A 22879-nucleotide genomic window follows, 5' to 3' on the forward strand; every position below is an offset into this window, starting at 1 on the left:
CTGAGCTGGGCCGAGCTCCTGGCCCAGAGGCAGCTCCTGGCAAGGGCAGCGCTGCAGAGAGACAGCTCTGGCCAGGAGCAGCTCCTGGGCACAGCCCAGCAGGGCTGGGGCACTGCCAGGGCAGCTCAGGGACACCAGCAGGGCACAGACAGAGCTCACAGGGCTCAGCACTGGCAGGGGCTGGGGGATGTCCCAGAGGGGGCTGTGTCACAGCGGCACCTCTGTGGCTGTGTCATGGAGGCACAGAGCAGCTGTGATGTCAGCAAGGGGCTGTGTGACAGCACAGGTTGGGCTATGACACCACAGAGTTTGTTGTGTGAGGTCACTGGGCAGCCACAGCATCATAGAGGGGATTGTGTGACATCACAGAGCAGGCTGTGACATCATGGCATGGCTGTATGACATCATAAAACAGGCTGTGAGGTCAAAGTGTGTGCTGTGACATTACAGAGTGGCAGTATGACATCACAGAGAGGGTTTTGTGACATCACTGAGGGCGTTGTGACATCACAGAACTGTGACATCATAGAGTAGGGTGTGAGGCCATGGAGCAGAGTCTGCCATCATGGAGGGTGGCTCTGTGACATAAGAGTGGGTTGTGACATCACCAGGTGATGGAGCAACATCATAGAGCCAGGTGTGCAATCACAGAACAGACTGTGACATCACAGGGTGACTTTGTGACATCACCAAATCTTCTGTGACATCACAGAGCAGCTTTATGATATCACAGACTGATATCCCAGCACTGGCCCTGTGATACCATGAAGGGGCTTTGTGACATCACAGAGCAGCTGTGTGTGTCATCACTGAGTTGCCTGTGACATCACAGAGTAGGCTCTGTGACATCATAGGCTGGACATCATAGAATGGATTCTGCCATCACAGGGTATCTGTGTCACATCACAGAGGGGTTGTGACATCATAGAATGGCTGTGTGACATCCAGGATAGGTTGTGTGATATCACAACATTATCTGTGACATCATAATGAGGGCTGTGACATCACAAATGGGCTGTGTGACATCACTGGGATTTTGTGACATCACAATGGGCTGTGTGACATCACTGGGGTTTTGTGACATCACAGGGAATGTGTGACATCACAATGGGCCTGTGTGATGTCACAGGGGGCTGTGTGACATAACAGGGGCTGTGTGAGGTCACTGGGGAGGTCACTCTGCCCCAGCCCCCCTCACAGCTCCCCCAGAGCAGTCCAATGCTGCTCGTGCACAGCGGGGTCCCCTGTCCCCCCGGGTCCCCCCGCCCCCAGCGCCGCAGCCTCCCCCAGAGGATGTTCCACGAGATCGACCCCAGAGCCTGACACGGGGACGGGGGGCTGGGGCTCTGGGGTGGGACAGGGGCACAGGGACCCCCCAGCAGTGTCTGTGTGTCCCCCAGGGCCAGAGCCTGGGCCAGGGCTCCTTCACCCTGTTACGAACGAGGGCTTGAGAGTGCTGAAAACATCCCTGGGAAAAGATCAGCAACAACCAGATTTAATATTAAGCGACAGCATCACAAAGTTCCTTGGCAAGAGTCACTCTGCTCCTGACTGGACACTTCAGGCACACCGGGGGAACAAAGCAACAACAAAACCAAACCAAATCCAGGCAAATAAAGCAGAAATGAACCAAGAATGGTCCCTGTGTATGTGTGTGTGTGTGACACAAGGACAGTGAGGACAAGGATAAAAGGAATATGATCTAAAAGCTGAACAGAGCTCAAACTTAACAGGACTTAACTAATACCTTAACCTTAACTTCTCCCGTAAACTTAACAATTTAGTAAAAGAACAACACTTAACAGTCTTTAACCTCATTTATAACCTATGACTAAATAATTTAACAGTGGAATAACACTTAACAGTAGTCATCTTAGCTAATAACTTAAATTAAACCTAACAAATTAGCAAAAGAGCAACTCTTAGAAGCAATTAACTTAGCTTAGACCTTGTGACTTAACCTCACCTACAGGCCTGACTGACTCAGCTATCCAAGGCACTCCAACCCCTCCAAGAGCAGCATTTCTGCCACATTTCCCCAGCAGAGGCACTCCTGTGTGCACACAGACACAAAGAGTCAGTGCAAGGCACCTGTGAGAAATTCCCCTGAGGGCAGGAAATGCTCCCTGTGCATGCTTTGGCATCTCCCCAGCGGGTGAAGGGTTGAGCCTGGAGGAGTGGGGGGATCGGCCCAGGCTCCCTCGTTGTTCAGGATCCCCGAGTGCAGCAAACGGGAGAGTTCCCGGCTGGGAGAGGCCCCACTCAGAGGGAGTCGCTGGCCCAGGAGAGCTCCAAGGGGCTCCTTTTGCAGCACTGTTTGTAGGGCCCCAAGAGAGGGGCTGCAGTCACAGCAATGGTTCGTCCTGGCCGCACTTGGCATCAACAGCTTTCTTTGGCACTGTGAGAACAGGGATGTTGTGCCACTGAGGGAACACAAACAGTTCCCAGGGCTGCTCCTACAGCAACCAGGAGCTGGTTGGGCACAGCAGTGCCTGGGGCAGACAGTGTTTGTGCTGAGCTGCAGAGGAGCTGAGCCCAGGGGCTGTTGGCCAAGGCCGAGGCCCAAGGAGCATTTCTGAGCTGGCAGGGCGGCCTGAGAAGGGGAGGGGGGAATGCAGCAGCACAGGGCCCATGGAACCAAGGGACCATGGTGACACTGTGAGACCCTATAGTGCCAAAGGTCCATTGTGACACTGTGAGACCCTATAGTGCCAAAAGTCCATTGTGACATTGCAAGGCCTCATGGCACAATGGAGGGACCATTAAGAGACTTCACAGCCTCATGGAACCAAGGGGCCATTGTGACACACAATGGAGTCAGGGGAACATAGAGACCATTGTGACACTATGAGGCCCCATGAAATAAGCAAAGCATTGTGACTCTGAGAGGCCTCATAAAACCAGTGAGACCATTGTGACCCTGGGGGTTCCCACAGAACCAAGAGGACCATTGTGATCTTGTGGGGCCTTGTGAAAGCAAGAGGCCTTTGTGACACTGCAGGGCTGCATGGAGCCAAAGGTTCATTGTGACATTGTGGGGCCTGGTGTCATCAGTGGTCCATTGTGTCTCTGTGGAGCCAAAGGAGACCATTGTGACACTGCAAAACCCCGTGGTCCAAAGGTCCATTGTAACACTGCAGTCTCATGGAATAGAGGAGTCACGTGTCATTGTGGGGCCTGGGGAACCACAGAGACCATTGTGACACTGCAAGGCCTTATGGAATTGTTGGGACCATTGTGACATTCGGGGCCTTCTCCAACCCAGGAGCCATTGTGACATTGTGTGACCCCATTGAACCAAAGCACTATTGTAACACTGCAGGACCCCATGGAATCAAATCACCATTAGGACACTGTGGGGCCCCGTGGAACCAAGGGGACCATGGTGATACTGCAGGGCCTCTTAAAACCACGGCAACACAGAAGAGGTCTGGCTGGTTTGGCCTCCCATGGACTGCCTGACTGGTCCAACTGACCATGGCATGTTGAAGGCCTCTTCTCATCTGCTGTTGAAACACTGGTGCTCCATACTTTCTTTCATATGGAAAAGATCTGTCCTTCTCCTGCAGGCATCCATGGCCAGAATTGGGATTTCATCTCCAGATTTCCTTATATCCAGGGATTATTCCCATAGGAATATTGCCAGGACAAGACTGGCTGACAACGGTTTCATGAGGGTCACCTCTCATCTGTCCCCAAAACACTGGGGAAGGCTCAGTGCTTTCCTTCTTGTGGAAAGAACTGTCCTTCTACAGGTGCCCATGGCCAAGATTGGGCTTCCACCTTCAAAATTCCCTAAATTCAAAGACTGCTCCCAGACAAAATCTGCCATTCCTGACAAGTCTGGCAGGCATTGGCCTAGTGAGATTCTCACCTGCCCTCCAAACACTGGGGCTCTGCCCTTCCCTTCCTATGGAAAAGAACTTGCCTTTTCCAGGTGCCCATGGTCAGAACTGGGATTCACCTCCAACATTGCCTATTGTGAGAGACTGGAGGAGATTATTGGCTCAAAACATTTCATGTGTCGGGGAGTCTTGTTTAAACTGTGTTCCCTTGGACGAGGACACGAGGCTTGACTCCATTTTCATCAGAAGGCTGATTTATTATGTTATATATTATACTAAAATACTACATTACAGCTATACTAAAAAGAACAGAGAGAAGAAGATCAGAAGGCTACAAAGAAAAGAATAGAATAGGAATCAATATCAAAAATCTTGTGACTGCTCACAGCCTTGGCACAGGTGGCTGTGATTGGTCACTGATTTAAAACAATCCACATGAACCAATGGAAGATGCACCTGTGGCATTCCACAGCAGCAGATAGTTATTGTTTACATTTCTTTCCTGAGGCCCTCAGCTCCTCAGGACAGGAAAAATCCTAGCAGAGGCTTTTTCACTAAAATATCATGGCAACACCCTTCCAACCCCATCTCACCCTGCTGGCTGTGGAAGTGAGTGAGGTTGGCATGGGATTGAGTTTTTTTGAGGAGGGAACAAGCAATTTCAGGAGGGACTGAGCCTTTATGGGTTAAAATTCAGTTGTTTTCAGTGGGATTTGAGTGGTTTTGAGGCAACAGATTGATACCTCTTGGATTTTGGAGGGCAAAGAGAAGAAGAACAGAAAAAAATTAAAGCCAAACCAAAAGGAGAAGCAGCCAGGTGTGTTCCCACCCTGGATCACAGGGAATGTGGGTCACCAGGGCTGTGCCCGCCGTGGGTCCTGCAGTGGGGGATGGAGCTGGAGCAGCGCACGAAGCTCTTCCCGCACTTGGGGCACTCACAGGGCTTCCCTCACCGGTGCCTCCGTTGGTGTCGGGTCAAGTGAGAGCTGCTGGAGAAGCTCTTCCCACACTGGGGACACTCGTAGGGCCTCTCCCCAGTGTGGATGCGCCGGTGGGTGACGAGGGTGGAGTTCTGCCTGAATCCCTTCCCACAGTCGGGGCAGCAGAAGGGCCTCTCCTCTGTGTGACTCTGATAGTGCTGGAGGAGATGGGAGCGGATCCGAAACCCCTTCCCACACTCGGAACACTCGTACGGCCTCTCCTCAGTGTGGATCTTTTGGTGGACGATCAGGCTGGAACGCCGGCTGAAGCTCTTCCCACACTCCCCACACTCGTAGGGCCGTTCCCCAGTGTGGGTCCTCTGGTGCTGGATCAGGTGGGAGCTCTGCCTGAAGCTCTTCCCACATTCCTCACACTCGTGGGGCCTCTCCCCAGTGTGGATGCGCCGGTGCCTGACAAGACTGCAGTTGTGCCTGAAGCCCTGCCCGCAGTCGGGGCAGCGGAAGGGCCTCTCCTCTGTGTGCGTGCGCTGGTGCTTGAGGAGATCAGAGCTGGTCTGAAACCTCTTCCTGCACTGATCACACTCGTAGGGCCGTTCCCCAGTGTGGGTCCGCTGGTGCCTGATCAGGTGGGAGCTCCACCTGAAGTTCTTCCCACACTCCTCGCACTTGTGGGGCTTCTCCCCATCAGGAACCTCCTCACGGACCACCAGCTCCGAGCTGTGGCTCCATCTCCGGCCGCCTTCCCGGCCCAGGCTGGCTCTTTCCCCCTCAGATCCCCGCCATCTGCGTTTGCAGCCCCTCCTCGTGCGGCATCTCCGGGGCTTTTCCTCCCCGTTGGGTTCCTGCGCCGTGGAGCCGCTCAAAATGGCCTCTGCCACGAGGTTCTGCTGTGCTGGGCTGGGAGATGGAGCAGGAGAGAGGGGGAAAGGGGCACTGACTTCCTCCTCACCTGACTCTGTGTCCAGGGACATCTTCCTCTTCCTCACAGCCTCACAAGAACTGGTAATGGGAAATTCTGATTTGGGAAAACCAAGGGATGAGCACATTGAGTTTGAAGGTCTTTCTGCCCAAGTCCATCTCTACAAGTCACCAGCGACCTAGGCTCCAGAAAAACCTCCCAAACACCAAGATTCAGCCCTGAAAAACCCTCCCCAGGAGTTCCACACCCCTGCTCCCTCCCCTCTGGTGTTCAGGGGCTCCCCTGTCCCAGCTGCTGGGGTCACGCTTGCATTGAGGGTCCCCCTTCTCATTGGTACCCGCCCTCCCCAGGCTGCTGGCAGTCCCAGCAATCCCAAAAGCTGCCCCCACTTCTATCCCAATATCCCAGCCCTGGCTATCCCAATATCCCAGCCCTGGCTGTGAGGGGGTGGTAGCCCCTCTTTTTGCCCATTGAATGTATAACTGCATTGCATAGCAAAGTATGAAATAGTTGAGCAAGAATTGGAAATTTACTGTGCAGGAACTAGTTACTCAAGCATAATCAGCTGAGCTGACCATAACCACAGATGCCTTTTTTAGCAATATTAACCACGAGTGCCTTTTTAAGCAATATTATAGAACATAGGTCAAGTAAGCCAAAGGGATACGTGCGAGGAAGAGGACGAGCCTTCATCGAACGACCACCAGGAGGCAGATGAAGACCCCCTAGCAACAAGGAGAATATGCGCAGATTCACCACAGATGCACCAGAAGGATGACGTGAAACCCGGAAAAGGAACTGTTCAAAAGGGGGAACGGGACTCGGGCTCGGGTGCGGCAGTTGGTGGAGCGGTGACTCCCCTCTGTCGCCCAGCGCTGTGCTTTGCTTCTTTTATCCTCTATTAAACATTTTATTGATTGGCATTATGACCCATTGTGTTCATTCCATAACAGATTTGGTGCCGTGACTCGGATCCTGGACTTGCGGCGAACTCCTCCTTGGGAAGGCGCGCCCCCTCTCGTTTGGCGGGTCCTGAGTTCTCGGAGTCCGCCTCTAAACAGGACCGACGAACCGACGAACCTGGTTACGAGAGGATAAGGAAGCAAACCAAAAACCGGGCCCAGGGGTAGGTGGACCCCTTAAAAGATCTGTGCACAGAGTCCAGACGAAGACGCAGGACGCGTGAGTATAAACGGGATCCGTTCGGGCGGGGTCGGGATCCCGGAGTGTGGCGAGAGGTGTGTGTGTGTGAGAGGGGAACTGGCAGCCAGATTCCCTAAGCGAGTGTGGACCCTCAGTAGTGCGGTTCCCGCGAGGGAGTGAGCCACGAACCAGGGGAAGCGACTGGTATTTGTGAACTGATTGAAGGCACTCCGGAGGAATGGGGCAGGGGAAGAGTAAACCCACTACAGGAATCAAGTTGCCAGGGATAGTCCCCTGGGATTTTTGCTAGGAAATTGGAAACACTTTCCAGGGACATCAGGGAAAGATAAGGCAAAGATGATACACTATTGTATGGAAGTATGGGGAAGAAAGGAAATTTCCAAGAGTGTCTTCTGGCCCATATATGGATCACCAGAAGACTGGGTGAGACAACAACTGAATATATGGGTAAACAGCAAGGAGCCTCCGGATCCTGAGGAGAGCGATTATGCCCGAGTGTGGGTAGGACGTCCGGAAGTATTTACTTTTAAGCTTTCTGAGAAGTCGGGGAAAAGGAAGGGACGACAAGGAGATTTGATCATCGCACCCCCTCCTTACGCCCCCCCCCTTGCACCTAACACTCCTCACCCTTCGTCGGATGAGGATTCCAATTCGGACCAGGATCAACCGACTGAGCCCCGTAATACTACAGGCCCGGTAACACGCAGCCAAACGCGTGGCAAATTGTATCCCTTAAGAGAAATGCCCATGGGGGGGCCTCAACCAGGGATTGGGTTTATCTCGGTTCCCTTAAGCTCAGGTGACGTCAGGGAATTCAAAAAGGAAATGGGACATCTTTTAGAGGATCCCTTGGGGGTGGCTGAAAAGGTAGATCAATTTTTGGGACCCAGTATGTATACCTGGGAGGAGTTGCAATCCATATTAAATATCCTGTTTACAGCAGAGGAGAAAAACATGATCAGGTGAGAAGGCATGCGTATATGGGATGCACAACATGCCCAGGGACCAGCAGCTGACACAAAATGGCCCCTCCAGAACCCAAACTGGGATCATCAAAATCCGGCTCATAGGGTCCATATGCAGGATTTAAGGACAATAATTGTGCAAGGAATTAGGGAATCAGTCCCGAGAGGCCAAAACATCAACAAGGCTTTTAATGAAAGACAAAAGAAAGATGAAACTCCCACAGAATGGTTGGAGAGGTTGCGAAAGAATTTCCAACTCTATTCAGGAATGGATCCGGATGGGCAGATGGGGCAGGCGGTATTGAAGGTACATTTTGTTTCAAAATCATGGGAGGATATTAGGAAAAAGATACAAAAGATGGAGGATTGGCAAGACGGGATTGGACGAGTTGTTACGAGAGGCTCAGAAGGTGTATGTTAGGAGAGAGGAAGAGAGTCACAAACGGCAAGTTAGAATGATGGTTGCTGCGGTACGAGAAGATAGGAGACAGGATCAGGAGCAGAGGATGAAGCGGCCCCGGGAGTATGGGAAAGTGGGGAATTTGAAGGAAAGTGCGGAACCAAAGACCTGCTTTTACTGCGGGAAAAAGGGGCACTTTAGGAGAGAATGCCGAATCTGAATTCGAGATGAGAAGGAGTTTAAGGACGATTAGGGGGGTCAGGGGCTTTATCTTCTGGGGACCCAAAAACATCAAAAAGAGCCCTTGATAAAATTAAAGGTAGGTCCCCAAGGCCAGGAGATAGAATTCTTGGTCGATACTGGGGCAGAAAGATCCACCGTCCAATTTTTACCTAGAGGTTGCAAACTGTCAAAACAAACGGCTACGGTGGTTGGGGCAAAGGGGGAACCATTTGAGGTACAAGTTATTAAAGAAGTAGTGGTAGAATCTGGAAGTAAAATAGGGGTGGGTGAATTTTTACTAGTACCAGAAGCTGATTATAACTTACTAGGGAGAGATTTAATGATAGAATTAGGAGTCCAAATTGAAGTAGTAGAGAAAGAGTTGAAAATTCGACTCTGTCCTCTCCGACTAGAGGACGAAAATAAAATAAATCCTGAAGTATGGTATAATCCCGGGACAGTGGGTAAATTGGAAATGATACCATTTACAGTGAAGATTAGGGACCCAGAGGTCCCTGTAAGGGTAAAACAATATCCTATTTCATTGGAGGGGAGGAGGGGACTCAAGCCCGAGATTGAAAGGCTCTTAGCTAGAGGACTGCTAGAACCTTGTATGTCACCTTTTAATACTCCAATATTACCAGTAAAGAAGGCTGATGGATCTTACAGACTAGTCCATGATCTGAGGGAAATCAATAAACAGACGGTTGCCCGATTTCCCGTAGTGGCCAATCCCTACACCCTTTTAAGTAAACTAGGGCCAGAAAACGAGTGGTACAGTGTGATAGACCTGAAAGACGCCTTTTGGGCATGTCCTTTGGATAAAGCCAGTCGAGATTACTTTGCCTTTGAGTGGGAGGATCCCGACACAGGAAGGCGACAGCAGTTAAGATGGACCGTGCTCCCCCAGGGGTTCATGGAGTCCCCTAATTTATTTGGGCAAGCATTGGAACAAATTTTGCAGGACTATATTCCAGATCCTGAAGTAAAGTTAATTCAATATGTAGATGATCTGTTAATTGCAGGACAACAGGAAGCTAAGGTCCGGGAAGAAAGTATCAAGCTTTTAAATTTTTTAGGACTAAAGGGGCTAAAGGTCTCTAAAGCTAAATTGCAATTTGTAGAGGAAGAAGTAAAGTACTTGGGGCATTATCTGAAAAAGGGTGAAAAGCGCATTGACCCAGAAAGAGTACAGGCGATTCTTGATCTTCCTCTACCTCAAAATAAGAGACAAATCCGACAAATATTAGGACTTATAGGGTATTGCAGACAATGGATTGAAAACTACAGTGGGAAAGCGAGGTTTTTATATCATAAATTGACTCAAGAGGGACACCTCAAGTGGACAGAGGAGGAAAAACTCCAGTTCCAGAAATTGAAAGAAACCTTAGTTCATGCTCCGGTCTTAAGCCTTCCCGACTTGAATAGATCTTTCTTCCTATTTGTTAACATTGCAGACGGGGTAACATATGGGGTACTTACTCAAGAGTGGGCGGGGAGAAAGAAACCTATTGCATATTTATCAAAGATTTTAGATCCTGTTAGCAGGGGGTGGCCAAACTGTTTACAGATAATTGCAGGGTGTTCAATGTTAGTGGAAGAAACCAGAAAAATCACCTTCAACGCCTCTTTAAAGGTGTTCACTCCACATAACATTCGGGGTGTAATGCAACAAAAAGCAGAAAAATGGATATCAGATGCAAGATTACTTAAATATGAAGGAATCTTGTTAGAAACTCCTAATTTTACTTTAGAAACCACCTCAATACAGAACCCTGCCTCTTTTCTCTTTGGGGAACCCGAAGTTGGCCCACTGACCCATGACTGTGTAATTACCATAGAGGAAGAAACAAAAATTAGGCCCGATCTTGAAGAAGAAGAATTGGAGACTGGGGAGAAACTTTTTGTAGATGGCTCCTCCAGGGTAGTAGAGGGCCAAAGGAAGTCGGGATATGCTATAGTGGGGGGAGCGGATTTAAGAACAATAGAGTCTGGGACCTTAGACAAAACTTGGTCCGCCCAAGCTTGCGAACTATATGCTATTCTAAGGGCTTTAAAATTACTGAAAGGTAAGGAAGGCACTATATATACAGATTCCAAATATGGATATGGGGTGGTGCATACATTTGGGAAATTATGGGAAGAAAGAGGTTTAATAAATTCACAAGGAAAGGGCTTAGTACATCAAAAACTAATAATAGATCTTTTACAGGCCCTGAGAGGTCCCACAAAGATAGCTGTAGTTCACCTGAAGGGACATCAGCGTGGGTTGGACTATCGAAGCAGAGGCAATAATGCAGCAGATCATGAGGCAAAAAGAGCTGCGTTAGTGGAAACTTTAATTCTAAGGGAGAATGGGGAAAGATCAGAGGAAACACATCAGGGACAAGTTGTATTCACTGAAGAAGAGAGGGAGAAGCTGGCACAATTAGGGGTGAAAGAGGTATCAGGAAATTGGCAATTAAATGATGGGAGAAGAGTTTTACCAAAGGCAGTTGCTCGCCAAATTCTTAGTAAAATGCATCAGAAAACACATTGGGGAGCTCAGGGATTGGTTGATCATTTTGCGACCCAGTATATGACTGTAGGTCTGCATGATTTAGCAAAAAACATAACCAAAAGCTGCCCAACGTGTTTACGAATAAACAGAAGAAATTTGAGGAAACCACCCTTAGGAGGGAGGCCAGTAGCAAAGATGCCCTTTTCCCACCTACAGGTAGACTTCACTGAGCTTCCCAAGGTAGGAAGGATAAAATATCTTTTGGTAATGGTAGATCATTTAACTCAGTATGTAGAAGCATTCCCTACGACTCGAGAGACAGCCCAAACCGTGACCAAGCTGTTACTTGAGGAAATAATACCCCGATATGGAATACCAGAAATCATAGATTCCGATAAGGGACCACATTTTACCTCAAAAATTACCCAAGCCTTGGCGGATGCCTTAGGCATCAAGTGGGAGAAACATACCCCTTGGCACCCCCAAAGCTCGGGAAGAGTCGAAAGAATGAACGGGGAAATTAAGAAACAACTTACAAAACTTGTGCTGGAAACAAAGCTATCTTGGGTGAAATGTTTGCCATTAGCATTACTGAATATCCGGACTCGGCCACGGGCGGACCTAGGATTATCCCCATTCGAAATGCTGTATGGGATGCCATATTCCCTTGAAAGGGTCCAATCCCACCCTAATGTTTCTGACCAAAATATTAACAAATACCTCAGTGTATTAATGAACTATAAGAGGAAATTGTGGGAAAAAGGAATGTGGGCTCAATGACGACCCTTAGACCTTGTATTACATCAGGTGCAACCTGGCGATTGGGTCCTGATTCGGAGCTGGAAGGAAGACTCCCTCACTCCAAAGTGGGAAGGACCGTACCTGGTCCTGATCACCACAGACTCTGCGGTACGAACTGTAGAGAGAGGATGGACACATGCCAGTCGGATTAAGGGACCAGTGGACCCAACCCAGTTCGAACACGAACACACGAATCAGGGGGATTGGAAAGTGAAAAGACATTCAGGAGGTCTAAAGCTCACATTGCAACGGGGGAGGCCACAACTCTAATGGACCTTGTTGGGGCGGGCGATATATGGGTAGGAGATAATTGGGAGCTGCAAAAATGGCTTCTTGGGGATTCTGAAGCACCAGGCTATTGTAAATATCTGGAAGATCTAGCTCAGCAGCCCTATTATCGACCTGTTAGACTAGAAAATAAGGGGGCCGCATGGACGGGAGGAACCCATGCTAATCGCAAAGATATTAGGGTAAAATGTATCTGGCTTGATTGTGATTGTTATCCATTCGCATGCTTTAGTTGTAAACTTTGCGGCGAGCAATGGTGGACTCATTGTAGGAGAGGGAGAGCTCCCTGCAGTGTGTGTCAACGCTGCTGGAGCGCGCAACGTAAACTTACTTGGGAAACATTGAATTGGAAAATAGCCAATCGGGAGTTAGAAGCGGGATCACCTGCCTGGTGGGAGATCTTTACAAAGGGGATGAATCCCGAACTTCATTGCTACCACCCCAACGAGCCCTCTGGACCATTCCTGACCGATATAGAGACGGTCAAATGTCGGAAGCTCTTTAAAGAGCTCAGATGCGATATCCCGCAACTAAAAGAACGAAATTGGAACACTCGGAAATATAAGTGGGCGCGAGAGATTTCTGCCCCTGAAGAAGATCCTTGCTGCCGAGAAGATGGATTACCCTGTAGCTTGTAGCAACCAAGTTGACAGGCAAGGCAGAGGGGTCTTGCGTGGGGAATCATTCATGAAGGAGGAAAAAGCGCCCGAAGATAGAAGGGTCCGAGGGAATTTGGGGAAAGGTGACAAAGAAGTAAACAGAGGGGGAAACCAAAACCAGGATAAGATATTAACCTTACCCTACAAGGGGCACCATCTAGCTCTATGCATAATCTTGTTATTGGTTCATTGTGTAGAAGGAAGAGAATCGCATGAACCCTTCAAATGGTCGCTCATTCGGTGGGAAAATCAACGGGTCCTTGCAGAGACTATAACTTCAGGAGCCCCCTCCTTTAACTGTCAATTGTGTGACATTGCCATACGGCCTTACTGTCAAAATATGGGGTTTTATATGTGCCCAGCATCAAATCCTGGAAAGTCATACTGCAACTACCCCGGAGAATTTTACTGTGGATACTGGGGGTGTGAAACTATACCCTATGGATTTGTTCCAGGAGGAGGGAGGGACCCACACATAACAGTCGGTTGGCACCCACGGTCTTGCACTCCTCCCAAACTTGACTTTGAGGGTGGGTTAGTAAAAACTGGGAATTGTAAAAGCCTTCAGATTAATGTGACCCAGGAAAAATTGGGCAATCCTACTTGGATTATAGGAAAAACCTGGGGAGTTAGACTGTGGGAACCGGGAAAGGATCGAGGAGGACATTTTGTGATAAAAAAGGAGCCAATTCCCCATGATCCACACCCTATAGGACCTAATCCTGTGATAGGATCTGCAGGGATTGAGGGAGCCAAAAAGGAAAACACCACTGATAACACCCCCGCCAATCAGACGGATAACAAAACCCTTTGGAAAGTGATGCAGGCTACATTTACAGTCTTAAATCATACATACCCAAATCTTACAGATGGGTGCTGGCTATGATATCTGGTTAACCCACCTTTCTACGAAGCCATACGGTCACCTGCAAAAGCGAGAAGAGCAAATGGGTCGAACCCTAGAGAATGCTTGTGGAAAGTAAATCCACAAGAGGGCTCTCCTGGGCTATCATTGGCTCAAGTACGCGGGAGAGGCAGGTGTATAGGGAATGTCCCCGAGGATAAAGAGCATCTGTGCCAGAACAAGACAAGTCTTAGAAACCCCTCTAAACCAGCTAAATGGCTCATTCCTGCAGTCAATACCAAATGGATTTGTAATAAACTTGGAGTGACCCCGTGCATTAACATGGAAAAATTTAATGAAACAACAGAATTTTGTGTACAGGCATTGATCGTACCCCGAATATCGTATCATCCCAAGGATTACGTATATGAAAATCACATTACTCCAGAGCACCATCTGATCAAAAGAGAACCACTCACTGCACTCACACTTGCGGTTCTATTAACTATTGGGGGAGCAGGGGTGGGAACAGGAGTAGCCTCATTGGTACAGCAACAATTAGGAATGAGAGACCTGAGAATGTCAGTAGATGAGGACTTAAGTAGGATCGAAAAGGCTATAGATGGCCTAGTGAAATCAGTTAGATCCTTGTCAGAAGTAGTATTACAAAACCGAAGGGGATTAGATTTATTGTTTTTACAACAAGGAGGATTGTGTGTAGCTCTAAGGGAAGAGTGTTGCACCTATGCTGACCATACCGGAATCGTCATCGATACGATGGCGGAGTTGCGCAAACAAATAGAGCAAAGGAAGAAATAACAAGAAGCACAACAAAGCTGGTATGAATCCTGGTTTACGCACTCCCCTTGGTTAACCACCCTTTTATCCACCATAGCAGGACCACTAATTTTGCTTATTTTAATGCTTACCTTTGGACCTTGCATTTTTAACAGATTAATTGCTATTGTAAAAGGAAGATTAGAAGCAGCCCACCTAATGCTTATAAGAGCGAGATATGAACCAGTGGCAGAGGGAGGAATGGAAGAATATTTAGAGCTTAGTAGAGAAGCATTAGCTAGGTTCAACGGACAAAAAGATTGATAAAGAAAAAGGGGGGATTGTGAGGGGGTGGTAGCCCCTCTTTTTGCCCGTTGAATGTATAACTGCATTGCATAGCAAAGTATGAAATAGTTGAGCAAGAATTGGAAATTTACTTGCAGGAACTAGTTACTCAAGCATAATCAGCTGAGCTGACCATAACCACAGATGCCTTTTTAGCAATATTAACCACGAGTGCCTTTTTAAGCAACATTATAGAACATAGGTCAAGTAAGCCAAAGGGATACGTGCGAGGAAGAGGACGAGCCTTCATCGAACGACCACCAGGAGGCAGATGAAGACCCCCTAGCAACAAGGAGAATATGCGCAGATTCACCGCAGATGCACCAGAAGGATGACGTGAAACCCGGAAAAGGAACTGTTCAAAAGGGGGAACGGGACTCGGGCTCGGGTGCGGCAGTTGGTGGAGCGGTGACTCCCCTCTGTCGCCCAGCGCTGTGCTTTGCTTCTTTTATCCTCTATTAAACATTTTATTGATTGGCATTATGACCCATTGTGTTCATTCCATAACACTGGCTATCCCAATATCCCAACTCAGCTCCCCCCACCATCCCCGCTCTCTGCGGCTCCATCCGGCCCCGCTCGCTGCCCCAGCGCTCGCAGGGGTCCCGTCCACGTCCCCCACAATCAAGGACTGGGGGACCCCAGGCCGTTTTGTATTGTGTTTTATTCTCCTTGTTCTCAGTTTGCAATGGTTTCCCTGATGTAGCCCCGCTTCTTTCCTGAAAATGCTTTGCCCCAAGTGCCTTCCCTCCTCGCCCATGTCAATCCTCCCTGTGGCTGCAGAGCCATTCCCCAGTCTCCTCCCTGGGCCCCTGTCAATCCCTCGGCCTCCCTTCCCCTCTTTCCAGAATCTTCCCCCAGGGGCGTGGAGTGATTGGGCAGAGGTCAGGGCTCTCCCTTAAGGCGCTTCCTCATTTGTGCTCCTTCATGTCCATCTGCCCGGTTTGCACAGCCCCGTTTCCCCCATTGGTTGTTGGATGTATCTTTGCCTTGTTTGTGTCCCCCTTTCCAAGCTGGTGCAGGGGTTGAGTGTGTGCTGTGTGCAGCAGGTTGCCCTGAGGGTCAGAGCTGCCCTGAGCCCTGAAATAAACCTTGGCTTTCCCCTGCCCAGAGTGGGCCCTTTCTTCCTGCAGCAGCGTCTGCCAGCTGCTCCTGTGGTTTAGGGCTGGCAGCCCCGGCCGCTCTCCTGTAGCCCGGGCACAGGGGAGTGTCCCCCGCAGTCGAGCGTGTCGGGCTGGGCGGGCAGGGCCCGAACGGGCACTGAGAGGACGCGGCGACAGGGCCGGGCTGCGACAGCACCACTGCCAGGTACTGCAGGGAGTGCAGAACTGGGGGACAGCGAGATCGGGGGAGCTGGGGGGCTGAACGTGAGAGACTGGGGATCCAGGGGGGTCAAGAGGCCAAGGAAAGGGGGACTTGAAGGGCTGGCTGAGCTGGGAAGGAGGTTCAGGGGCTCAGAGTCAAGAAAAGGGGGTGCAGGGACTGGGAGAGCTGGGATGGGGTGTGCAGGGAATCCTGTGCCCAGGAAAGGGGGTGCCGGGATGTCCTGGGAGTGACAAAAGGAGGGTCTGGGAGCTGGGAAATGCAGGAATGGGGGCCCAGGGATCTCAGGTTAGGGAAAAGAGTAGGGCTGGGTGCTGGGAGAGGCGGGGGCCGGGAAAAAGTTGAGTTGGTGCTGGATAAGGGGGTGCAGGGGGGTTCTCAGTGCTGGGCAATGGGGTAAAAGGGCGTCTCGGGTCTCAGGAATGGGGGTGTAGGGGAGGCTCAGGGTCACGGAAATGGGGGGCAGGGACGGGGAGAGATAGAACGGAGTTCCAGGGGGCCTGGAGCCCAGGAAAGGGGGGTCCAGGGTTTCCCAAAAAAGGTGGGACATGGCATAGGGACACCCTGGATATTCCAGAAGGGGGAGTTCAGGGCATCTCTGGTTTTTGCAGAAGGATGGGCCTGGGGGCAGGGAAAGGCTGGAATGGGGGTCCAAGGTGTTCCAGGTCGTCCCAGGGCCAGGCACACGGGAACTCTGGAGGTGCCCAGGGATGTGGAGCTCAGCCCAAATATTCTGGGGGGTGCCTGGGTTGGGTTATTTGGGGGGATGTTTGGAGAATGAAGAAGTGCAAGGCTGAGCGGAAAAGGCCCCTCGGGGGGACATCGGGGGGTGGCAGTGGCGGCTGGCGGCAGAGGCAGCCTGGAGGAGCAGAGCCCTGTGTCCCCCAGGAGCCCAAAGTGGGGAGCCCAGAGAGGGGGGAGCGCTGCCATTGGCGGGAGCCTGCAGAGGCCGGAGAGGGGCAGGGGGGACTCCTTGGAGCCCCTGCAGCCCGGAGCAGAGCATGAAGGGAGAAGGGAGCCCAGAAGGGAGCCCAAAACGCCCCGGCATCCCTGAATGGGGAGTGAAGAGGGGGCAGCTTTTGGGATTGCTGGGACTGCCAGCAGGCTGGGGAGGGCAGGCACCGAGGAGAAGGGGGACCCCCAATGTAAGCGTGACCCCAGCAGCTGGGACAGGGGGAACCCTGAACAGCAGAGGGGAGGGTCCAGGTACAGGGAATTTCTGGGAGGCTTTTTAGGGCTGAATCTTGGTGTTTGGGAGGTTTTTCTGGAGCCCCGATGGCCGGTGACTTGTAGAGATGGACTTGGGCAGAAAGACCTTCAAACTCAATGTGCTCATCCCTAGTTTTCCCCAAACCAAGATTTCCCATTGCCAGTTCTTGTGAGGCTGTGAGGAAGAGGAAGATGTCCCTGGACACTGAGGCAGGTGAGGAGGAAGTCAGTGCCCCGTTCCCCTCTCTCCTGCTCCATCTCCCAGCCCAGCAGGGCCCCGGCTGCAGGACAGCCTGGGGGCATCTCCTTGCCCTTGCTTGTGGCACGGAGGCAAATGCCATCCTGTCCTTGTCCTTCCTCCCCCAGAGCAGGAGCTGAGCATGGAGAGCAGGGAGGACAAATCCCCGCGGCAGAAGCTGGTGGCAGAGGCCGTTTTGAGCGGCTCCACGGCGCAGGAACCCAACGGGGAGGAAAAGCCCCGGAGATGCCTCACGAGGAGGGGCTGCAAACGCAGATGGCGGGGATCTGAGGGGGAAAGAGCCAGCCTGGGCTGGGAAGGCGGCCGGAGATGGAGCCAGAGCTCGGAGCTGGTGGTCCATGAGGAGGTTCCTGATGGGGAGAAGCCCCACAAGTGCGAGGAGTGTGGGAAGAGCTTCAGGTGGAGCTCCCACCTGATCATCCACCAGAGGAGCCACACTGGAGAACGGCCCTACGAGTGTGATCAGTGCAGGAAGAGGTTTCAGAGCAGCTCAAATCTCCTCAGGCACCAGCGCACGCACACAGAGGAGAGGCCCTTCCGCTGCCCCGACTGCGGGCAGGGCTTCAGGCACAACTGCAGTCTTGTCAGGCACCGGCGCATCCACACTGGGGAGAGGCCCCACGAGTGTGAGGAATGTGGGAAGAGCTTCAGCCGGAGCTCCCACCTGATCCAGCACCAGAGGACCCACACTGGGGAACGGCCCTACGAGTGTGAGGAGTGTGGGAAGAGCTTCAGTCAGCATTCCAACCTGATCATGCACCAAAAGATCCACTCTGGGGAGAGGCCCTACGAGTGTTCCAGGTGTGGGAAGGGGTTTCGGATCCGCTCCCATCTTTTCCGGCACTATCAGAGTCACACAGAGGAGAGGCCCTTCTGCTGCCCCGACTGCGGGAAGGGATTCAGGCACAACTCCACCCTCGTCACCCACCGGCGCATCCACACTGGGGAGAGGCCCTACGAGTGTCCCCAGTGTGGGAAGAGCTTCTCCAGCAGCTCTCACTTGACCCAACACCAACGGAGGCACCGGTGAGGGAAGCCCTGCGAGTGCCCCGAGTGCGGGAAGAGCTTCGTGCGCTGCTCCAGCTCCATCCCCCACTGCAGGAGCCACGCTGGGCACAGCCCTGGTGACCCACATTCCCTGTGATCCCTGTTGGGAACACAACTGCCTGCTTCTCCTTTTGGTTTGGCTTTAATTTTTTTCTCTTCTTCTTCTCTTTGTACTCCAAAAGCCAAGAGGGATGGATCTGTCACCTGAAAAACACTCAAATCCCACTCAAAGCAACTGAATTTTAACCCATAAAGGCTCAATCCCTCCTCAGGTTCCTGTTCCATCCTCACAAAATCTCAATCAAATGCCAAACTCACTCCATTCCACAGCCAGCAGGGTGAGATGGGGTTGGAAGGGGATTGGGAGCAGTGGGATCCCAGTTGGGAGCGGTGGGATGGGGATTGTGTGGGGCTGGCTGGGTGGGATGTATTTGACAGCAAATAAAACTTTCAGAGTTACTGATTTCTGTCCCATTCATTTTCAGTCAGTTCTGTTTGCAGAGTGCTGCCTTCTCAGCTGATTCATTTGCTATAAAAATCCCATTTTTTATATCATCTAACCCAAACAATCCAAAAACCAATATCCAAATAAAAGCACTCACCTACAATTAAATTTTAAAAAATAATATGAGAGTACTTAAGGGTGTTATTAAAGTTTTATTATTTGGTTAAAATGTATGAGAAATTCTAGTGGTGCTTGGTTTTGTGTTTAGCGTGTTTGTAATATGAATAGTTTTATTAAGGTGTGTTAGATTTTATGTTAGTTTTCCTAGATATTTTTTGTCTAAAGTATATTAGTTATTGAGGTAAAACTTTCAACAGGTATTTCCTGGTATACAATTGGCTTATTTATATTTCTGGATAATGGTATACTTATAGTTGTTGTTTTAGATTGACTTATATTGGTATATTGTAAGTAAGAGTCAAAATTCTTATATTGAATTTTTATTATAATTTATTTCATTTTAATGATATTTTGTTGATTTCTAATTTTAATCTAATTTATTGATAGGATAGGAAGGAGATTCAAGGACAGGAACAGTTTTTCTTAGCTGGGAATTGGAATTCCAGACACTGGGAGTGGGTGCAGGACCACACAGACTGGGATCAAACATGGACTGGGATCAAATATGGACTGGAGCCATGTGGAATGGGACCATAGAGATCAGGATTATAGAGACTGGGATAAACTGGGTTGAGATTGTATGGACTGGGATGGCACAGACTGGGATGGCACAGACTGGGGTTGCACACACTGGGGTTGCACACACTGGGGTTGCACAGGCTGGGGTTGCACACACTGGGGTTGCACACACCGGGGTTGCACAGGCTGGGGTTGCACACACTGGGGTTGCACACGCTGGGGTTGCACACACCGGGGTTGCACAGGCTGGGGTTGCACAGGCTGGGGTTGCACACACCGGGGTTGCACACGCTGGGGTTGCACACACTGGGGTTGCACACACTGGGATCAGACGGGCTGGAAAAGCATTGGCTGCCTTTGGCTGCCTTTGGCTCCATCCACGTCTAAAGGCGGCCACACCAAGTTGGCTTCATCCTGTTTGGGGCTCCCATCCCCCTCTTTCCCCCGCGCTCCCGCCCCTTCCCCATCGTTCCCCCCATCCCCAATCCCCTCCCCCGTGTTTGGGTCTGGGGGTTCCAGCCCCTCCTGCTCCGTTTGGGGGTCCCGACCCCCCTTTGGTTTAATTTGGGGCCCCACCCCCCTTCTCCCCGCGCCCCCCGCTCCCCCCGCGGCCGGGGGCGCTGCCAGCACCACCAGTGCCACCAGTGCGGCCCCGGCTGCCCCCGCACGCCCCATCCCCATGCCCAGGGTCACCTCCCCCCTCCCCAAATTCCGCTGCCGGGGAGCGCTGGGCGCTGCGGCTCTGCCCGGCAACCGATGAGTCACAGCCGCGCCGGGCGCTGATTGGCTGCACATCGCCGGGCGGGGCCCAAGCGCCGAGCTCCCGCCCGGCAACTGGATCGGCACCAGCGCCGCGCGCTCTGATTGGCCAGCATCTCTTTTGGGCTGGGGGCGGCAGGAGCTGGGCACCCCCAGGAGCCCCTCGGCTTTGGGGCTCTCGATCCCCGCTCGGCCCTCGGGCCGGCTCTGGGGCCACCCCAACACCCCCGCCATGGGCAGGGTCCCCGCAGCCCTTCGGAACCGCCAGCAATGGGCTGCGAGCGGCAGCAGCCGCCCCGAAAAGGGATTGAAGGGGCCGGGCCGGCGATGGGGGAGGCTCTGGCCATGGCTCCGCTCCGGCCTGCGCCGGGCTGCCATTGAGGGAGGCTCCGTTCAGCGCCTGCCGAGGGGCTGGCACTGCGGCAGGGGCTGGCACTGCGGAGGGGCCGCGGTTGTGGCCATGGGGCCGTGCCGGGACTGCGGCGGGGTCTCTCCCTGCCACTGGGCTCCGCCACTGGCTCACGGTCTCTCCCCTTCCCCATCCCGATCCCATTCCTGTTCCCCATCCCCATCCCGCCGCTGTTTCCAGGGAATGGCTCCGATCTCAACCCCGACCCCAAACCCGGGGGCGTCAAACATTGGGGGTCAAACACCCCAAATCCTGGGGTCAACTGCCCCCGACCCCAAATCCTGGGGGTTCAAACACTGGGGGGATCAAACACCCCCAAAAGCAAACTCTGGGATCTCAGCCTCCCCCCCCCCAGCCCGAACCCCAAATTTTAGGATCAAACCCTCCAAATCCCAGATCCTGGGGTGTCAAACACTCCCCAGTTCCCAAAAGCTGGGGTTAAATCCCCCTGACCCCAAATCCTGGGGTTTGAAACATCCGGGGTGTCCAACTGCCCTGATCCTGAATTCTGGGGTCAGTCCCCCCAAATCCCAAACCCTGGAGTGTCAAACCGCCCCAAACTCCAAATTTTAGGATCAAACCTCCCCCAGTGCCCAACGTTTGGAGTTATGACCCCCCCAACTCCTACCTCCCCCAAACCCACTCCAGTCCCGAGGCACAGTGGGGTTTGTTTGGGGTTATTTGGGGTTTATTTGGGGCAGCTCCAGGTGCAATGTCTGCAGAGAGACCCTGGGTACAATGCTGGGAAGAAAAGGGGGGCTGGGGTGGGAACTGGGGGATTCAGGATGGGGAAAGATTCTGGGTGGGAAAAGGGGATTTGGGTGGGCAGGGAAGGAGTTGGGGCGGTGGGACAGAGTGTAGATGTTGCAGAGCAGGAATCCATTTCGGTGCAGGGGCAATGCACATCTCGGGGTGCAGGCTGCAGCCCGCACACACAGCTGTGTGCTCCGAGCGCCGCTCTCGCACCGAGCCTTTGCTCGGAGAAACTGCTGCAGCCAGGGACACAGATACGGGGCTGAACAAATACCCCCAAATCCCAAATCCTGAGGTTTCAAACACCCCCAACCCCCGAAATTTGGGATTAAAAACCCCAGTGCCCAACTGCTGGGGTTTGAAACATCTGGAGTGTCCAACCCTTCTCATCTCCAAAGTTTGGGGTTAAAACCCCTAATACCCAAACTTTGGGGACAAAAACCCCAAATCCCAAATCCTGGGGTTTCAAACACCCCCCATTCCCAAAGTCTGGGGTCAAACTCCCACCCCCGAACCCTGTGATGTCAACCCCCCCCAACCCCCAAATCTTAGGATCAAACTCTCCAAATCCCCAAAGTTTGGGTCAAACCCCAGTCCCCAAAATTTGGGGTTATTTGGGGTTTATTTGGGGCAGCTCCAGGTGCAATGTCTGCAGAGAAACCCTGGGTACAATGCTGGGGAAAACCCCAAAAACCCCTCAGGAGCCCCAAAAACCCCTGAGGGCTGGGCAAGGGGATTTGGGGTGGGGATCCAGGGTGGCAGAAGGGGATTTGGGGTGAAAGAAGAAGGATTTGGGGTGAAGAAATTTGGGGAGGAAAAAGAAAGATTTAGGATGGATAAAGGAGATTTGGGGGTGAAAGAAGGAGGAACTGGGGTGGGGAAAGGGGATCTGGAGTGGGAAAAGAGGGTTTGGGGTGAAAGGAGAGGGATTTGGGATGCACAAAGAAGGATTTGGGGTGGAAAAAGAGCATCTGGGTGGGAAAAGGCATTTAGGGTAGAAAAAAGGGGATTTAGGGTATTTTGAGGTGGAAAAGGGGGATTTAGGCTGGGGAGGGGAAAAGGGGATTGGGGTGGGAAAAGGGATTTGGGATGCACAAAGAAGGGTTCGGGGTGGAAAAATGGGATTTGGGGTGGGGAATTGGGGTGGAAAAGGGATATTTTGGGATGGGAAAAGGAATTTTGTACTCACAAAGGATTTGGGTGGAAAAAGGAAAATTTGTGGTGGGAAAAGGAGGGTTTGCAGTGGAAAAAGGAAATTTTGGGTGCACAAAGAATGATTTGGGGTCAAAAAAGGAGATTTGGGATG

At 51.7% G+C, this 22879-nt stretch overlaps 1 protein-coding gene and 1 pseudogene across 1 annotated transcript; one reads left to right on the plus strand and one right to left on the minus strand.

The window, feature by feature from the left end:
• The window catches only part of LOC135287593 (zinc finger protein 883-like), a 142610-nt pseudogene that overhangs the window by 11230 nt on the left and 108501 nt on the right, over positions 1-22879 (minus strand).
• On the plus strand, positions 17202-18523 carry LOC135287629 (zinc finger protein 239-like). Its single transcript, XM_064400903.1, has 3 exons — positions 17202-17416; positions 17569-17965; positions 18050-18523. The coding sequence occupies exons 1-3, from the start codon at positions 17320-17322 to the stop codon at positions 18489-18491; spliced, it is 936 nt and encodes a 311-aa protein (XP_064256973.1). The 5' UTR covers positions 17202-17319; the 3' UTR covers positions 18492-18523.

The sequence above is a fragment of the Passer domesticus genome, chromosome 30 (assembly GCF_036417665.1).
Source record: "Passer domesticus isolate bPasDom1 chromosome 30, bPasDom1.hap1, whole genome shotgun sequence".
Taxonomy (NCBI): domain Eukaryota; kingdom Metazoa; phylum Chordata; class Aves; order Passeriformes; family Passeridae; genus Passer; species Passer domesticus.